This window comes from Takifugu rubripes, chromosome 14 (genome assembly GCF_901000725.2).
Source record: "Takifugu rubripes chromosome 14, fTakRub1.2, whole genome shotgun sequence".
NCBI lineage: Eukaryota > Metazoa > Chordata > Actinopteri > Tetraodontiformes > Tetraodontidae > Takifugu > Takifugu rubripes.
Genome location: NC_042298.1, coordinates 9,251,394 through 9,271,311, shown reverse-complemented (window position 1 = coordinate 9,271,311; position 19,918 = coordinate 9,251,394). Strand labels below are relative to the sequence as shown.

Here is a 19,918-nt window from a genome sequence, read left to right as displayed (position 1 = left end):
ATAACTAATGATTAGTCATGAATTTATTTTGATTTAATATTGATATTGTACAAAATCAGTGTTTGTGAACAAAACACATTTATTATTCCCATATCAAGGAGGGAACAGTAAAGTGCAACAGTCGGCATTCTGATAACATGCAGATGAACACTGTCGAGAACCCACAGGTCTGTTCTTTGTTAATGATTGTTTGTTTCATTGCAGTTTGGAAAAAAAAAAAACCCAAAAAACGATCATTCAGTCCTCTGGGGTGTCAAGTTATATCTCAATGATTAAAACATCTCTGTGTGATGCTGAGAAATGAACCTGTGAACTTTTAAAGTCAAATAAAAGGAGAAAACATAGATTACAGTAGTCCTAATGGCACGTTTACAAACATTTCTTTCTAAAACACGTTTATGTGCTGCTCTTCCAGTCCAGCACTGCAGACTCTGTGAGTTTCATTACACTCTTCTCACTCTTTTCTGTCATACACACTCTGCTCTCTTAATTTTCTCTCTCCCACGTTAGGGTCTCCAAGCGCAGTAAAAAATAGATGGAGAGAGGCGGTGATCAATCACTGGATTCCTCCTTTCATGGAGACAGATGAGTAAATATTCAGTGAACTGTACTCCCATCTAGTGGTTATATTTGTTCACTACAGCTGAGGTCCGAATAGAAAAGACAGACTGTGCTTTGGAATGTATGGTTGGAGGGTCATCTTTTGAACACCACAACAGAAGGATCCAGACATCCTCTTATTCTTTCTCCAGCTTCTTCCACAATAAAATCACTTAGTTCCTTTCTTCGATTCCCATTCCTAAAGGAAGAGATTCAAATTTAAATCATTTGAAGGTGATACAAGTGCTTTAAAAAGATACAGAAATGGAAGTGAACACATTTAGATTTGCTAATGTGCTGTAATAAAGAGATGATGCACAAATATGCACACTTTAACAATTAAAATGAAATTAACTTTACGTTAAGGCTCACTGCAGTGAAATTCACAATAACAAGGGCATTGAGAAAAACAATGATCAAAACATGGAAAACTGTTTCAGACATAAATTGAGCGTTCTGCATCCTAGAGGTTCTGTAGATCAGTGCAGAGGAGCAACCCAGTTACCATGAAAATGAGATAAAGTGAAGCGTTGTCACTTAATGCTGCACAACAGTTCCTCAGTGGTGTCATGGCATCACATGGCCTTTCTAAAAGTGTGAAGATGACGACATACATCACACATGAAGCCCAACAGGGAAAACTACTGACAGAGAGGGACGTATGAGACAGGGAGTCCGAGTGGGGACAGCACCTTAGCCTTTTGCATGACCGTTCCTGTCGAAGCATAAACAGATGGTGGTCGTCGCCGCAGCTCTGTGGCACAGTTCACCGGTAAAGTCTCACTGTAGATATTCTGTGTCGTTTTCCTGGAGCCCTAAACGAGAAGACGCCATTAAGACTATGTTAAAATGGCTCCAGGCAGAATGAAAGTGTGTCTTTTGTAGCAACTGTCACCTTAAGTGGTGGTTTAGCCTCAACAGGCGCCCCCAGGACTCCACCAGCCAGACTCTTTTTCAGGTTTTCTTGGACCTGAGTCAGCTGCAGCTCCAGGTCAACTCTGTCTGCCTCCTTTACCCGGCAGGCTTCTTCCAGCTCGGACACACGTTTGGTCAGAGAAGACTTCCTGCTTCCTGCAACAGAGACACATAAGTATTAGTATACTTTCTCAAAAGTATACTAATACTTGTAAGTAGAAAACTGGATAGTTGTTCATGTCATTCATTTTATTGATTTTATCTCTACATTGAAACTGGAGCTTTAATGCTAATTTTGAATGGTTAATTTCTTTAGTGCCAGAAGCCTGTTTTTGGAAACTACAGAAAATTAATTTTCGCATATTATTTTTAATGAAAAAAATACCAACCCTTTTCCCACATGGGAACGCATTTGTAACTCGAACCCTCCATAATGGGGGACAACATGCAGTTTAGAGCAAATACAAGAACAAGCACTTGTTTTAATAGTTCTTAATAAACATAACTATGAAAAAGTAAACCATATAAACTGGCAAAATATTGGACAGGACATTAGCTCTCATTTAGTGTTTTCTTTCTTACCAGAGGCTGTCTTTATCTCTTCTTTCAGTTCTCGTTTCTCCTGTCGGAGGGTCAGTAATGCATTTCGTATCTCCTCTTTCTCTTTTTCCAGCTCCTCTTTTTCTTTCAAGTAACGCTTGGCGTCCTCTTCGGCTCGTGTTTTCCCATATCTTCCATACTGGTTGGCATCTGGGGGGAGGATTAGAAGAGAGCAAAGGTGAAGTGTCAAACGTGCAGGGGTTATGGGAAGAAGACGTTAAAACTTTGTAGAGATAGTCTGGATCTTTGCGCTGTTTGTATGAGAAGAGCAATGCAATGTCAAGAAAGATGCCATCTCTACGCAAATGCACCACAGGCAAACCTGAAAGGATTATTATTGTGTAGATATGAGTAATGTGCATGCAAAACAAGCACCGACTACATCCGCACCACAGAGTGAGAGGTCAGGAAGGACAGAGGCGAAACTAATGTGAATGTCCAATAAATTTAAGGTTGGATACCAGAAATCTGAGCCCTGCAGGGTGCAGGCCCTTTGGTGTGTCAGAATGTTGCAGACAGAGTCTTTGAACTAGCAATAAGTCAGTGACCATGCTACTATTACGATCCTATACTCAGGTGTGAGTCTAACAGCCAAATGATAGTTTCCTTGAAATAATGGAAAAGGAAGCATAATCTGAATATTTCATTATTTCTTAATGCATAACAGTATTGACTCTAAAGACTCTCAAGAAAGACAAAAACCAGCAAAAGATGCAAAAGAAAAGGCAGAAAATGTAAAGGTGCTTACTTGAGCCTGTTCGTTTTAGGGATACGAGAGGCTTGGTTCTGTCCGAATCGGTGCTGGAGAAACTGGATCTTCTCTTCCCCTGATTCCCAGGCTGCTGCCTGCAGTTCTCCCCTGACTATGAGGAGGAAAGAGGAGAGAATGAACAGGACAGATGTCAGAGGATGCATTAAGAGGGATTAGGACAGACTGAAAGGGCAAAATGTATGTATTAGTGTAACCAAAATACAGCTCTTCTGATTTATTGGCTTGACTGGGGTGTGTGTGTGTGTGTGTGTGTTGAGGCCGAAGGTGGTGAATGCATGCACTGACATGTGTTTAAGTATGTCTCAGTAGGGTGACTAAAGGGGTTTATAGGCTGTAAAAAGGCCACAAAAGTTTGCCTCCCTGTCACATTTGTCTCTTTTGGACTGTTATTCTGAGCCTGTCAGGGCCACACACTTTTGTCTGGTGTGCACAATATTAATAGGCATATAACAGAGCTGCGTCTGTCACGGTGACTGATATGGGATGTCATGTTCAGACAGCTGCAATCGCAAAGACATGCAGCCTCCAGTCTTTTCATATCAAAGTAAGGCGCTAAGTCTAAGATTCGTCCGAGCTGGAATTGAAACATTCAGTTTGGGGTGCACACTGCACACCTGCATGTCCTCATTAGAAACCTCATCGTACGTCCTGGGGTCAGTGGAAGTACTACTGGAGGATGTGGCCCACCTACAATCCGAGAAGAAGGGAAAGGAGGCGTCATTGCTTTGGTCAGTGGCCTTGATGTGACCTCAGGCTCCCAACGGTGTCACTCACAGGAAGGAATGCCGCACAGCGTCACGGATGTTTGCTATGGTTTCCACATCCACACAGTCGTAATGCAATGATTCAGGGTCCGCTGCAGAACCCGTTTCTGCCAAGAGGACACCGAGCCACCTGCCGAGATCCTCTGAGCTGCTCGCCTGAATGGAAGAAATCCCAACTTTGTTTATAGAAATACCTTTTGCTGGTGTAACACACTCAACAACTCCTACGCTGACAGTGATAAAAGGTCGGCTGTCTGAAGGTTTCTGAAGGCAGTTATCAGAGATAATCCCAGTTTTACCTCCAGAGCAGCCATCTCTGTGTTGTTCCGTAGGATTCTGAAGGCGAAAGGATGTTTGGGTCCCAGACCTGGAACCACTTCACAACCGTGCAGGGGAAGTGAGGGCATGGAGGTCCGAGCGTCTCCTTTATCGTGGTAGAAATGCAGAGCGCCTTGACACAAGCAGCACCACTGCTCCCGCCACATTTGATTCACCAGCACAGACAGGTAGCCTGCAACAATGGCACCGTCATTTCCTTTCATGCTTGTTCACACTTTGTCTTAGGTTCTGTGAAACGTTTCGTAGTTTCTCTATGAGGATTCACTTCCTGGGAAATGTGTGGGTTGAATGGTTAATGTGAAAAATGAATACAGAACATTCCACAACCATCCTTGTGGTTCATGGCATTGTCAGACACGATTCGCAGCCTGACTGACAGCTGAGCCTGTCAACATGGACTTCTAGTGGTTAAGGTGTTATTAATTTTTGAAAACAGGCATTCGTAACACCGTATCATGAGAAGTGACGGTAACGTTCAGGGCTGACCTTGGCGAGGGTTGCTGTATGATACCCGTGGATCTCCTGACCGTGGGGACTTCTTCTTGGAGAAACTAATGATCCGTGTAATTTTTCGACCGGCTGCAAAAGCCCCCCGTTTGACCTTGCCTGCGTCAGAATATGAGAAGAAAAACATTAACAGCAGCTTTTTGTTACCGTCCAACCATCGCAAGTGGTTTAGTGAACTTTTGTGTTGAAAAGCTGTGGTTCGCTGTGATTGTTTTTTTTCTTTTGTTGATTTAATTTGCTGAGTTTACACCCACACAGGGGTTTCCTTGGTTGGATCCAAACATGCTAATTGCTACCCTGTGCAGCACGGAGGAGGTCAAATGCTTCATCAACATTTGGACAGATAAGTAAAACTACCCAACTGTTTAGAAATCCCAATTTATTGACTGCATATGAAAGAGAAGGTCTTAGCTAGTCTGAAAATGCTGAATTTCCTTCAGTTGCCGAACTAAGAGCAGACCTCTTAGTGACATGACAGCAGCTGAATGGATATTTCAGTGCTTAAAGGGAGCCAAGCCTCCTCGATAGCTCACCATTCTCTCGGCCGTTCTCTCCCGTTGACACGCCCACGCTGTCTGAATCTGATGTGTTCCTCTCTGCCGATAACCTCTGAGGAAGAGTCACACAAACACAGGCTTTCAACAGCATACTGGGCCTGACTGAAGTAAACTAATGAAGCCCTCGATCACTGTACTTGAGATAATTCTCTAACAAGCTCCCACATGTGGTCGCTTCTCTCTTCTTCACCTGCTGTCTCCCATGATCTCAACACGGAATAACACAGTACTGCTGTTATCGTCCCTCTAATTCCACGTTGCCTCCTTTCTCCTCCTACGGGTTTGTTTATGACGGGGAAGTTTATATCATGACAGAAGGGTATGCATGAAGCCGACAGTGCCAATTCCAACCCTGGCTTGCTGGCACCACTATAATTTCTACCATCACACCACATTTATACTTTGCTTTGTTCTGTCAGCCAAATACAGGTACCACCGTCAGCCTCACCCGACCAAACAATTGTTTAAAGGAATTGGTGACAACTCAATTGCTGCTTTCTCGCAGCTTTTCCTCACCTCAACTGGGAATATCAATTATGTCTTGAGGATTACAAATGACAGGAAGCAAATTGGACATGGTATAAACCTACCTTGTCCAGTTCAGTTTTTCTTGGAATAATGGGGGATGCGGATTCCTCGGCTCCAGCATTCTTACCGCTCACCTCTCTGACAACCTGTGTGGACATTTTATAGTAATTTTTGAGCTGCCAACTTGTTTTTCTTTTTGTTCTTCCCCATGCCTGCATTTCCTGTGTAGCTTACTCGGAGCCATCTGTGGGCCTGCTCTTTGCTCTGCACAGCCAGCACCAGTGCATCTCCATTGGGTAACGTAAACCGGAGCTCGTGGTGCTTCCGCTTGCTGTCCTTGGGAGCGTAGACCACGGTGCACTGGGGCAGCAGCAGGTCCACGTATGGGCAGGTGTCCTTAGAACTCTTATAGCACTGCAGGAAGGAAGATTATTAGCATCCAAAAGTAAAAGATAAGAATGCCAAAGGCTGTTTGTGGAGCTGCTCCTGACTGCATGCTTGCCTGTAGTCTGTTCTCGCGTATGACAGTAAACTGTTTAGCCCATTGACCAAAACGTTTCTTGCGCAGCAGAAATGCGCAGATTCGGCAGTCTCTAGCGGGGGGCAGTGAGCTCTCATTGGAGGGCCACTGGTGGGTGAGCTGGACGCCGTGGCTCCTCTCTTCATCGTCTTCCTCATAGGACTCATAGGAGCTGCTCAGAGCATCCGAGTCATTGTCTGAAATAAGCACCATAAACAGCACCGTGCATTTTAATTGGTGCACATTAATAATACTTATGACCTTCGGTGTCTCAGGAGTTAGTTCCACTTACATGAATTTTTGCGGTGGGAGCTGATGCAGGTGCTGGGGTAGTGGGTTTCAGTATCTTCATAACCGTCCTCTATTGAGTTAGGAGGACTTGGCCTGACTGAAAGGGGAACACATTTAGAAATGTAATCCCAAATGATCCTTTTGTGCTGGTGATTCATTTGTGTTCTGGGCCATGGAACATGATTATGCTAATGTTCTCCTTGCCATGGACTGAGCCTTGAAAGCTAATTTCATTTCACCTAAATATCTTATGAGGCCCGGAACATCCCAGTAACATATTAAACAAAGATGAATTCCTCATTTGTTTCAGTCATCAGAATGTGTTTTTTTTTCCTTCAAACAATGAAATGGCCCAAACTAACACAGCGTAGCAACACAGGAAGCTGCTGACCTCTGGTGATGATGTATTCTGGCATAGTTCCAGGGCTCAGTGGCACCGCCTCCTCATAGTATTCCTCAGGAGGAGGTGTTGTGGGCAGAGGGGGAGGCGAGTCGCCACAGTGTGGGGCTGTGGAGTTGCCGCAGTTCTGCTGAGGGAGACGTACAAAACATAAAGCTCAAGTTTCCTGCACAGTCTGTTTTCTTTTCCCCGCCACCCCCTCACATCCAAAGAACGACATCAAAGAGATGCAGAGGGTATTCTTAGGAGAGATATAGCCAAATGAGACACATGGGTCTTGGGTGGGTCCTCGACATCATAACACATTTAATAGCCTGCAGAGCGATGCACATGTGTGCTTGGAAAACCCCCGCAACATGGAATGCAGCCTTTTTCCTCCTCAAGTAATTCACTGTTAAAGGCATAAATATCAAGATCATGCATCATATTTAACTTAAAAGCACACTATGTGTCTCAACTTGCCTGGTTTAAAGTGTCATCTTGGGTGCTCTTGTCTTCTTTTAGAGCATCTGTGATATCCTTTAGGCCTCCAAGTTCGCAGTCTGGAAAGACAACTGTCTTCATACTCAAACATTATTAGTATAAATGCACATCATGTATGCAGATAAACTCACCAAATTTCTCGAAGAGGGACTCTACAAAGCTGGTACCATTTCTGTACACAGAAGAGTTCATGTAGATGTAATCTGTCCCTGAAAAATACAGAAAATTGAAAACACTGAAATAAAATAGCATTGCCATTCACCAAGCCCGGGTGGTCATAGTTCCCCCACCCAATTTTATTGCTATATCAGTGTGATTGAAAACATTCTGTCTATCATCCCCACCTGATGGCTCTATCTGCTGCAGGAGGTTCCACACAGAGGTCTTTTTCTCTTGTACTGAAGAGCTGAGGGTCTCCTGGTCCAGCATCTTCAGCAGTATGCTGACTTCACTCACCAATAGCTCCATTGCTACATAGGTAATAGAGGGGAGAGGTCAAAGGTCAGGGGAGTATGGGTTCAGCATCAGCACAAGAGGGCAAATGTCATCCCTACAAGTCTAAACAAACCCTAAGGTGAAGGTCCAAGAAGGGCTTTATGCTTGACTCAGACTTTGTCATGCTGACATTTTCTGTCATTTTGCATCACAGTTGGTCAATAACGATCTTCCGCCTTCTTATCCCTCCTCCTCTCTCCGTTACTGACCAGACTAAACATGAACAAAAGCCCGGAGAAACAGGAAACAGGGTAATTGTTCATTAACTCAGAGCTAAGTGTGGAGTTGAGTCTACAGAAATAACAACAATGCAGGACCTTCACACTATCAGGTTTCACAGTAACAAATAGTGCAATAATTGGTGTATATGTAGCTGCCATATACACATGGAGTAATAGCAGCCCCTTTAGGAGTATGCTAATTTGGTGCCAACAAATACTCTGAGGAATAATGGATTTCAAGTTTGGTTAATTTGCTGATGGATTTAAAAGTAAAATAAAATTATCAGTTTGGTGTGCAATATAAAGGATTCTGTTAAGTAACAAATCCAATCCTGATCCTTAACCATCCAGTAATGGAAACGAATATCCGTCCTGTAAAGAGGCTGCTCTGAAATGTTGCTATTGGGCTCAAACCCAACTTTCAATCAACGGTCCATCTCAATGTTGAAAAGATAAACTAACAAAGGCAGCAAAGATGTTGGCAGACATTTGAGATTGTACAAAAAAATAACTCAAAAGCCACTTTACAGGGCCCAGAGCAAACCAACTGGACCACAGAGCAGCCACCTGATCTTTATCTAACACTTCTGAAAGCCAGTTCAGCCGAAGGGATTCCATGTCTCACCTCACTTGCTGATCCCAGAGATGGGACTGGTCCACTCCCTGTTTTCCAAAGAGAATTTAAATAAACCCTCTTAGTCCCTTCAGTGCTGAAAATCCCTGGAACCAGTCTGCAACCTGCTGCTGCGAACACTCTGTTCTTGTGTTTTGTGAGTTCTGTTCTTCTGTTGTAACATAAATATATTTTTCTGACTTTCTAATACCAAACTCATCCATGGAAGCTGACTATTTGCGCACAACACACACACACACACACACAAACACACACACACACACACACACAAAATCTTTCTCACTCACTCCCTTATTTCCATCATCCAGCCACATTAAATCTGCTGAAGCATGCACCCAACTGGGGTCAGCTATGGGCCACCGCACCAGAAAAGTCTTTGTTTTGGTGGTCTTATGGCAATCTGTTCCACTGAACTCACATTCACACGTGCACAACTGACGACAAACACAAAAGTTCTTTGGATGATGTGTGTTTAGTGGGCCGTATCAAAGGTGAACTTTGGACTACTTACACCTACAAAAGGTGTCTGTGTGGTGTGTGTCCCAGGATGAAAAGTGCACACGGGTTTTAGTTGAAAACTGAAATCGCAGATGTATCATTCAGACACAGTGAACGTCTACATAATTGTCGCTGACAAGCCGAAAGTCTTGCTCAGCTGGAAGATGTAGCGTGTGTTTTTCAATGATGTATCTGCGTTACGTTTAAAAAAAATACTCCCACTCCCTAAAGACAGACATATTTTCCTGAGGTGGGTCTTCCTATGGGGCCCTGCCAAGGCTACAGAAACGAGTATCAAGACTAGGTGTGTGTTCTCCTGTGTCTGTTTAAACACTGTCATCATTACTAGTGTGGTTTCCGTCTATTGTAATTAAAGAACGCTCACACTCGAGAACAAGGCCCGAGGAATGATTTCATGCTGTGACCTGGAATGTCTCCTCATTAAGATTTTATTCTTTCTGGGGGCATTAAGGACATAGAAGAGGAAACTCATAAGAGGCTTTGCCCTGTGAGTTCAGATTCTTCCTCCAGAGACTCCAGCTGTTTGGATTTTGGCTCATGCACATGACCGGGCATCCCCTACCCATCATGATATGCTGCCGGCAGAGAGGTGTTTACATCAGATTTAACAAAAGAATTAATGAGGAAAGCGTGAAGTAGGTCACAACACTTGTGAAACTATTTTCCTTGGACCACAGCTGAGTGTCAAACCTGATGACTACAGGGCTAGCCTGTCTGTGCCAAAAAAACGAACAAGAGGAATTACTTTGTACAGTATCTGGCATGCAACACACATAAGACCACCCTTTTATTCCCCAGTGATTCTGTTATTATGAACAATACTCCTACACACACATGGATCCAGAAGAGCAAATGATCCCTGACATCACTGTTGTAGCTTTAATCAGTGTGAAAGTGTGATGTCTTTGGCTGCTGTGACTGAAAACTCTACTCCAAATAAGATCATGACGTGACTTCACAGGCTGGATATGGTTGGATGCATCTCCATACTGATAGTTTCACATTTTTTGGGTTGTTAAAGTGTAGCCAGGCTCTTGAAATGCATGCCAGCACAGGAATGCTGTAAGCTATTGGAGGATTTAATCGCACTGAAACATTTACGTCTTCACACCAGCACGACAATTGCCATTTAGCGGTGAACACATTCCTCACGTTGTTAATAGTGCAGGATGCCGTGGAGTGTGTTTGTGTGGATGTGTGGCGAAGCCAGGGGTCATTTGTTTAAAAGTGCAGACTCAGATCTTTTGGAAAAGCTGGGGGGAGGTGGTAAATAATGTCAGTGGGAAAAGCACCTGTGCTAACATGTCCAACAAACCCTGAGATGAAGAAACAGAAGTTTTCTATCTAGTGCACCTTTTTTTTGTGGTTTACCGGTAATTGAAGGTAAAGTCAGTTTTACAGGTGAAGAAGTTAAAAAGATTTGTAAAAAGTCGAATGCTACCTCTGTGAAATGGTGAAACATTCTCTCATAGAGTGTGCAATACATAACTATTTCGCAATAGATACAGAAAATAATTAAAATATCAAAACATGATTGTGTTTAATAATGAAATAAACACCACCGATGACTTCCTATATTTACTAATCTTTCCATCTAAGTGAACACTTACCCTCAGCAGTAGTTGATGAGAGTCCCACCATTTCCAGGCTTAAAAAAGGAAATAAACCACATTTCTTTGCGCAGGATCTGTAGTGCTGCAGGTATCCCAGTCAAGGCTTTCTCGTGTGCACCAGCTAGTGAGGTGAGCTCAAATCTTCCTTCAGCTTCCTACAGAATTCACACTTCTTTTCCTCTCCCCTCCTCCTTCTAGTGTGTTATCTCTCTATACCTCTGTCCCTCTGTCTGCCTCTCCTCCCTTTTCATCTAGGGGGGGGTAAGGAATCAGTGTTCCTCTGTGTATGTGTGTGTGTGTGTGTGTATTGGATCCCCCCTCTGCTGTAATCCCAGGGATTGTATAGCACCTGGGAAAGGCTTGCTGTGTAAACACACACGTCGGCTAATAGTTCTTTATCCCTTTACATTCCTTTCCTCAGTGTGTTATTAATGTTTAACTAGGGGCTCATAAAAGCACATTAAAACAGCTTTAATACATCAATAAGTTCAACTGCATCCTGTATGGGAAGTTTACATTGTCTACGTTGTCTTAATCTTCAAGTCACTTTAATTGAAGATGACAATAATGAAGAAGTCTATTTTAATGCGTTTGTTAATTGGAACAGAGTCTAAATGAACAGTAATAGTTCCTTCCATTAGGTTGCACGTGCACACACACACACGCACACGCACGCACACGCACACACACACACACACACACACACACACACACACACACACACACACACACATCAAATTTTATCGAAAATGTTTTAAACCAGATCAAATGACAATTCAGCCCTGTGTGACGGTGAAACCACAACATTTTTTCCGTATTTTCTGTCTTAATATGAAGACTGATCAACGTCGTGCAACATGGTAAATTTGTGCCAAATCTGTGCTTTGGAATGATGATTGTAATGAACCCACAAACTCTGGCCGGTGAAAACAACCTCCTCCATCTTTTGTGGAGGAGATACTGATAAGCCTGAATGAATGTCAGTGAGGACACAGGCAAGTTGAGACTGTTTGGAGTTACACGTGGATGACTTGTTGCCTCCAGGCGGTCTTCTGTGCCCCAACACGAAGCAACATGCTGCTCTCCCCCCTTGCGGGCCCAAGAATACACAAAAACCCACATCTACAGACAAAACACATGCACACATCCACTTAGAAAAAGAGTTTTATCAGGCCACCGAAAGGGAAGCTGATGTAGATACTGTATAAACAACATGGACGTACAAGATGAAGTGATCCTGGTGTGTGTTTCATGAACAATGTACACTAGTTAAATGCAAAAACAAATGGAAGAATCAAATATGTGTATTGTCTCTCTAAAGGTGAGTAGCATCCATTATTGTAATGACGGTGGACCTAAATGCCTAAAAAGCTTCTGATCAGTCTGTTAAATCTCTCTTATTGTAATGCGATGCTGTAATTTGCCGTGGTAACGAGGACTACAGCAATAAAGGTAATTACAGTTTATCCAATTTTAGTGCTTCCCACCCGTTTCCTGTCAGTGTTCCGTGATGACGCAGACAGATGCTAGCACTTTTTAGGTAATATCCTGACAGATCTCTTCTCAATGCCACAAAATCCGACCCTCGCCCTTTCCTGCAAAGCTGTGAACTCACACAGGACTGTGGAGGACAGGGGTGGGGGTGGGATGGAGGGGTATGGGGGGGCATCCTGGCTTTTCTCCAGAAACTGCTAACTCTGAGGACTCTAGATAATGAATATATACAAATAACAATACACACAATGATTAATTTCATTGTTAATTGTAAAATATTATTGCAATCATATGGAATTGTGTATGTTTCTGCCAGTGATATTCTTGAATTATGGGTGCCATTTCCTATTCTGGAACATTTTTCAACACTTACAACTGCACAGTGTGAGTTATGGCTATTTCTTACAACTCAGCAAAAGGTGGATTATGTGTTTTCCAGACTAACGGCAACAACGGCGTCCAACCGGCTACACTCCTAACCCCAAAGTCATGACTCCTGCTTACTGCGCTGCAGTGAGAACCTCAAAAACGACTGTACCATCTGTGACTCCCCAAGAGATCAGTGCCTTGAGAAAAGAGGGCTTTTCTTGGAAGTTTCCCATCTTTATTGTCTTTGGACAGGCTGGATGTGTAGCCATTCTCCAACCTGATCTGACATAAAAGGCCGCTGCAGGCTCTGAGGCGTCCAGAAATGCAGTGTGGAAGTCTATCTTGGTCACATCAGAAGGTGCAGAAGAAAAACACAATCCAGTATTTTTTAGAAGGAAAATAAACACAAGCTTTTATAGATAAAGCACCATCAGGAGTAGGGTTTGAATGGTATATTTATGCCATGTAAAGGCGATCTAAAGATCACAAACACTGGAAGCTGCCCATGTGCAATGGATGAGTCACAATAAATAAAAATCGATGACACATCTGTCTCTCTGCAGCTCACTGGGGCAAACAGATGTGAGCAAAGGTGAGGTAAATCCCCTGGCCAGATGAAGAACAGTGCAAACATTGTCTTGTCTTAGCAGCATTCTGCCCCATCATGATACAGTTTAATCCTCTCCTGCATTACTCCTGACATTCCAGGAATTTTCCAACAACATAACAGGTCATTCAGAAACCGCAGTCCAGGTAAGCAATGGCATCTTAATAAAAGTCGATCACTGACTTAAACGTCATTCAACCCAAAATGTACCTTCATAACTACATTTATGAGGCATGAATCTCTCAGCAAAATACTTTTCACATCTCTCCTTTCTCTTTCCAGATGCAGCAAGCAGACATTTTTAATTATACATGCCGCTGCCAAGACCGAGATGGATAACACATCTCCACCTTGTTGCACAGTGCAGAAAGGAAGCCAAAATATAACTGATAAGAGCTTTGCACATATCCCATCATGACATCATTTCTGAGTCTGCAAGTTAACAGTACATCACATTCACATACCAAAGAAACCAGATCCTTTTTATTTAGTTGCGTTATTTAAGTAATTTAATCAGGGAAAACATTTGAACCCCATTTTTTTTCTAATGGTATCAAGCTTATCCAAATATTTTTCATGTTTTTGTCCCGAATCGCACATTCAGGTGCGATCGCTTTTGAATGCATGTAAAAGGAAGTAAAGATACACTAATATAAGCGAAATGCCTTCATGGTTCTTAATCTTGTTGCAGATGTTGTTAAATAACAATTGCTTCCAGTCCAGCATTAGTTTATAGGCTGGCTCAGTGAGGATACCCAGTGTGTCCCCAACCAAGGGGGACTTCCTTCTTCTACAAATGACATCACATATCAGCTCCGGCCTTCTGTTTCCTCTTCCCGCCAGCTCTGATTCAATTCTACTGTCTCTTGTGACCCCTTTCTCAATGTCCAGTCTAGATCCCTCCCTTGATAGAGGTGAATGTACATGCTTCCATGACGGTATATTTCAACCACCTGACAACATAATGGAGCTTGAATGATGCAAACCTTTATTTAACTGCAGAGGTTGGTTCCCTTGAGTCGAGGGGGATTCTTTTCTCATGGCTTTGACATGCTTATTTGTGATGGGGGGGCTCCCATTCACACTATAAATAAAGCATGCTGAGTTGAGCAGCAGGTGAGGGAAGCATGTGGAAAAACTTTGGAGGAGTTGTAAATACAAATTAGGAGATGAGGGAAAATAAACATGTTACCCCCCACAGCTTTAATTATATGAGAGAAGATGTCAAAGGAGACCATAAAAACGACACACAACCCAAACTATGATAATCACAAGCATACTCACAAAACCAGTGAAGAGAGTGAGAGAACTAAAATAAATAAATAAAATGCCTAAAATGATGTATGATCTAGCTGCTGGCTTATTTGAAAACATGACTGCTGTTGAAAATGACAACAGTTGCTAATCAATTGTAAATATTTCTCTGAATTCCCATTAATGTTAATTTTAATGTTAATATATTAATATTGCATTTGTTTTTCCTTTTTTCATTTCCATTTTGCCTATTTATAATCTAATTCCCATGAGAGAGATGGTTTCATTTAGTTACCCCTCCCCCCATCACATTAATTCTACAGATCACTTTCATTCACACATGCCGTTCATATTTTAGTCACTTTAAACTGTTATAGAAGGCTCAAGTTTCCAGAGAAGAGTGAGAGTGCCTGATGCTTGTCTGCAGTTGTGCGTGTCTGAGTAAAGATGTCGTGTTTTGGGTTGTGATGTGGGACAAACTATCGTGAAACTGCACTTTACAGGAGAAAGCCTCCATTTTTGACATTTTAAAGGTGGATTTGCTACCTTGTACCTTTATTACAGTCCTATGAAATGGATCCAACGTATGCTCTTCAGAGCTGCTGGGGTGAGGATGGCTGGGTGTGGGGGGTTAATGTTGAAGGACGTTTGGCGTTGGTGAAAACAGAGGAAGAACTCTATCGCCCAAGCCTGGTGTGTGATCTGTAAGGGCGTATGCTGTGCTGCACAATGTGACGCAGTGGCCCTGACCCTAATTAAACCCTTTTTTTGTTTCCCCTTTTCTGTCATATTTCTAACAGTAAAGGTGCAACTGCTTCATTGTAGGATCCTAAGCGTGGTTTATTTGAGCCAAACGTTTTTTAGATAATTGCAAACTCGATTGCAGCAAATTTAACCTTTCAACACTGAGTCATGTTTAATAACTGTTTTAAACCATTATTCAAAGGAGTTAATGTTTAATTTAAACAGATTTAATCCAATAAAGCAAATGTGTGACTTCTGACTTCTAATCTAAATAATAAGTAATTGCTGCTTTAGGAGAGGCATGACGACACCCTTTACAGGTCCACAGGTCCATCACAGGACACACACCATTCACTAACACACACCTACACACACCTTGGGGCAGTTTAGAGGGAAAAAGGAACACCTGGAGAAACCTGAAACTCAACACATTCTCCAAGGCTGAAATCTTCTTGTGCTACAGTGAGGCGACTGTCTGGTGTCACATTATTTATGAGTTCAGTGGCCCCATTATTGTTTATTCTCCGGCAATACACGGATCACGCCCATATTAAACCCATCACTGTCAACCTATCAATAAACCTGAAGAAATGTGCAGGAGGTGTGGACATAAATCACATTATTCACAGATGGAATTCATAAGTGGTGTGAAGTACAGATGGATGCAGAGAGGGAACGGCGTGTCAAGAGCACAAATAAACACACCCGCTGCACCAACTGCAGGGTTTGGAGAGAAAACCTCATACTTCATCCTGCTTCTGTGTCTTGCATGCCTGCTCATGCAGCAAATATTCGATTAATAGCGCAATGCAAGACACTAAACTCCTTCCCTGGAGGACCTTTAGGGTTAGGGTTAAAACAAAATAGCATTTATATTAATTTCCCGAGTCTTTATTACTATTATATGATGAATAACAATGACGGATTGAGGAACATATCTGCACAGGAGTCAGTGTGAGTTCTTCCTGCAGCTCTAACCAAATCTAAAGTCTAACCTTATCTAATCTCTGCCTAATCCAAGCTTGAATCCTGTCCCACTCCCATCGTTATGAGGGGTCTAACTGATATAATGCCCCCACCCCTTCACCCTAACATCACCACTCTCTACTCTCTACCTTCCAAAAACATTGTCACTATTTAAAGTACAATGATATGCAGAAGGTTTTAACTTGGGCTCAGATTGGACATTGTCATTCATCAAGATCTAGTCATCCATTAAGCTGTTTATCTCTTATAGGATTGCAGAGGCTATCATGGGATAGGTTAGCCTCTCCAGTGACACAGAGCAGACCGAAGCAGGTTCAGAAAATAGACAGAAGCTTTCTGATAACGGGGGAGCTGCAGGCTGGCAACGTTTTCATTCCTTCAATATGGCGTCAGGTCAAACGTCGAGGGTGAAAGATCTGAGCGCCTTGTAGGAGGTATCTGTCTGCTAAACTTTTTCCCTCCCTCTCCCTCATTTTTCATCGGCTGCTGCCTGATTTATTCAGGCCTGAGATGGCACAGAGGGCTTGAGTCAGCCTGCTGCTAGACAAAGCCCTCACAGTGCAGCCAGTGTTACTCAGATCACATATCTGCCCTGACTCCTATGAGATCACCACAATGCTATGTCTCCCCAACAGAAAAGTATTCACACACAGAAAGATGCTGTTCTGTGAGTGGAAGTGCTGCTTTACTGATGTTGCCCAGATAAGGGTGATACACACACACCATGCTCACACATTTGCAGACATGCACAAAAGGGGCTGATTTGTCTCCACTGGGATTCTTTGTTCCACATTAATGGGATTTTGAGGGCTGGCTTCATTTTTTCGACGGGAAAACTAGGGCACACTTGACAATTAGGACAGCGTGGCAATTTAACATTCACAATGTGTAGTTTAAATTTGCTATTAAAATTTGTTTAAGTTTCAGTAAAAAAAGGTAATCGGTTTATCACAATTCACAACTACACAACTACTGACCTCCTCTGCAGATGCACTCAGCACATTTTCCTTTTGATATAAAATAATCTCACATGTTTGACAGCTATCCAGGAATATTGTGTGCATAACAGAGCTGCACCATCTGTAAACACTACTGATTGAAAGCAAACCTGCACTTTCAAAGGTAGAAAATGCTCCCACCTGAGTAATGTTTCAGAGCGTAAAAGACACAGAACCAAACCTTTTACGTGCCGTTCCATTAAGACTTTCTTTGTGCCAAACACCTGAAATGTCCCCGTTAGCCAATATTCAGCTCTACATGGCTGCAACAGATGAGGTTTCACTTCATTCTGTCGTCCTCCGGCTGCAATGTTGGGGAGCACGTTTCCATGGAAACCCTTTATAAACAGCTGTTCAGAGAGTGACCGCTGCCCTGCACACAATGAACACGTGCACACCCACACAGGCACATAAAGACCCCGCACATCATCGCCACATCTTCATCACAAGGAATCAACAGCCATCAACTTACAACCGTTAAAGAGGGGAATTCCACCTCGTGCAAGCCTGCTCCGCGTCCACCCATGATCTACAGCCCCTGCATGATGGGGCGTACAGGCTGCACGTATAAGACACTCAATGCAACATACATCTGCTTGGACTCCACCTCAGTCAGAACCAGGTCATAAAGTATTCCTTAGTCCCAAAAGAGGGGAATAAATAAACTTTTGTGGCCGTGTGACGCCTACAAATTCTGTTTTGCATAAATAAAAGTCGTACAATATGGATAATGTGATTGTGGAATGTGGGTGCATTCGGTTAACCACAGACTGACGACAGAAAAATGCATTTTAATTGTGCTCTTTTGTCCTGTTGAAACATCCATGAACTCAATATGAATATGAAATGAATACAATTTAAATCTTTCGTTACTCATTTCCATACGATAAAAATGGCCTCGGGGATGACGCGCTCATGCCAAGACAAGGATTCCTTATTTGCAACTCAGTGGAATCTGCCTGTGTGCAATACTCGGACCAATTATCAGCAGACATGTGCTCACATGAGCAGCTTGTTAGATTAATGCAGAGGGACTCTGCATCATATGGCTCTTCAGTCCAACAAGTTCTTCCATATGTGCCAAAAAAAAAACATCTTGACAAAAGTGATGATTCATCATCTGTTTAAGCTACATCACAGACAATCCCTGCGCTGAAATGCATCTCTGTGGAGAGAACCTCTCCCTTTTTTATTCTGACGCCCACCTGACGCTCCGCTGCTCATGCTGAAAACACAACCTTCATTACTCCGCTGCTCCAGTTGGATGAGATCATGCATATTAAGCAGCTGCACCAGTCAAGCTCATACCTGTCCTCCAGCAACATTAACATGCTTGGGGGGGGGGGGGGGGGGGGGGGGGGGGGGGGGGGGGGGGGGGGGGGAGTGTCTGGAGTCCACCTCTGTCATATTTTGCAATGTCTTGTTTAGATTTTGAAACTTTGTGATTACCTGTTTGTGCTAAGCTGATCTCCAACACGACAGAAGACCTGAAGCCCTTTGAGCAAAGCTCAGTGAAAAGCAAAGAGGATAATGTGTCAGGAGACATGACAATGACTTTCCAAACAGTAGGGGGCTCCTCAGGGACCACTCTTGGTCACACTGTGTTTTTCCTGTGACATTTACAGCAACACAGAGCGATGACAGGAGGCCTGATGAGCAACAATTTGGTGCTTTTGTATGTTTGAAGTAAGAGTGACAGGTGAGGATTTATCTTCAGGTGAAAAAGCCCCCTTCTTTATGTACAGTATTTCGTCTACACACCGAACAAGGCATGTACACAGCTGGTTGCTGTCAACGTCAGACTCACTCTCACGTGTGTACCTGCAACAAATTTGCGGATGTGCCCGGGTTTCTGTGGCTCAGGAAGCAGAATCATGAGGAGTAACCTCAACAACATATTTCAGATGAGCTGGGTCACACCTTTTACTGTTAGTGTTGTTGCTCAAGCCAAATCCCACAAGGGAGAGATATGTTTTGTTTTCTATTACAAAGTGGGAAAATGTGCAGTGCAGGAGAGCTAACTGGACCCCTCCCAGTATAAACATATGGAATAGAAACTTTTTTTTTTTAGATTTCAAAATATTTCAGCATAAACACTCACTACAGAGCTGGGGCAGGTCCAGTATGACTGTTGGAATATGTCATCCTGCACATCCAGGCAGCTTCACCCTGAGACTGACTTCCCACAACAACCAAACTTTTGACCAATCAGCTGGAGAGAGACCACATCAGCGTCTGACATCTATCCAACACTTTTAATCTCTGCTCTGAAACAGCACATCAGTTCCAGTGGGGGCTCTGCAGTTGCAAGATAAATAAAAACACAAAATAAGCTTGAATACCAAACTTATCCATGGAAGCTGACTAGTTGTACACAACACACACACACACACACTCACACACACACACACACACACACTAAAAACAGGGAAGCTTCAGGTGTAGGAAGATGGAAACACATAGTGGGTGTGTGAGAGGGTCTCATATAAGACATCATGCCCATCACAACTTTAACTCTATAGCCATGCACAGCAGCAGTCACTGGCATTCATTTCTGGTGAAAAACTTACATTTGGTGCCTCTCGTGTCCATCCCGCTGCTGATGGTGTCAACTGACTCGCTGAGCTCTGTCAGCGGCCCATGAATGAGTGAAGGCGAAGAGAGTCACAGTGCTGACAGATAAGAGTTGCTACATTACACATCCGCT

General features: G+C 43.1%; 1 protein-coding gene across 3 annotated transcripts; it reads right to left on the bottom strand.

The window, feature by feature from the left end:
- Positions 1-7: 7 nt before the first annotated feature.
- Positions 8-19,894, bottom strand: afap1l1a (actin filament associated protein 1-like 1a). 3 transcript variants are annotated; one of them, XM_029847519.1, is made up of 19 exons: positions 19,782-19,894; positions 7,621-7,746; positions 7,408-7,485; positions 7,256-7,335; positions 6,785-6,923; positions 6,395-6,490; positions 6,085-6,299; positions 5,817-5,996; positions 5,645-5,728; positions 5,031-5,106; positions 4,477-4,596; positions 3,951-4,162; positions 3,662-3,807; positions 3,502-3,574; positions 2,864-2,978; positions 2,098-2,265; positions 1,496-1,671; positions 1,293-1,415; positions 8-799 (listed from the first exon to the last, which is right to left on the bottom strand). In XM_029847519.1, exons 1-19 carry the CDS (start codon positions 19,801-19,803, stop codon positions 770-772), a joined length of 2,259 nt encoding a protein of 752 aa, XP_029703379.1. In that variant the 5' UTR covers positions 19,804-19,894; the 3' UTR covers positions 8-769. The 3 variants fall into 3 exon arrangements, with proteins under 3 accessions (XP_029703379.1, XP_011609108.1, XP_011609107.1); XM_011610806.2 differs by lacking the exon at positions 19,782-19,894 and adding an exon at positions 10,756-11,188 and having other exon boundaries at positions 6,785-6,920; XM_011610805.2 differs by lacking the exon at positions 19,782-19,894 and adding an exon at positions 10,756-11,187.
- Positions 19,895-19,918: the final 24 nt, after the last annotated feature.

What these genes read in the sequence shown, in the direction of transcription:
- afap1l1a (XM_011610805.2), bottom strand. Translation starts at nt 10,786, where the DNA reads ATGGTGGGACTCTCATCAACTACTGCTGAGG. An exon ending in CTCATCAACTACTGCTGAGG is followed by an intron (nt 7,747 to 10,755) that starts GTAAGTGTTCAC and finishes TTACCTATGTAG; the next exon opens with CAATGGAGCTATTGGTGAGT. An exon ending in CTCCCACCGCAAAAATTCAT is followed by an intron (nt 6,300 to 6,394) that starts GTAAGTGGAACT and finishes TGCTTATTTCAG; the next exon opens with ACAATGACTCGGATGCTCTG.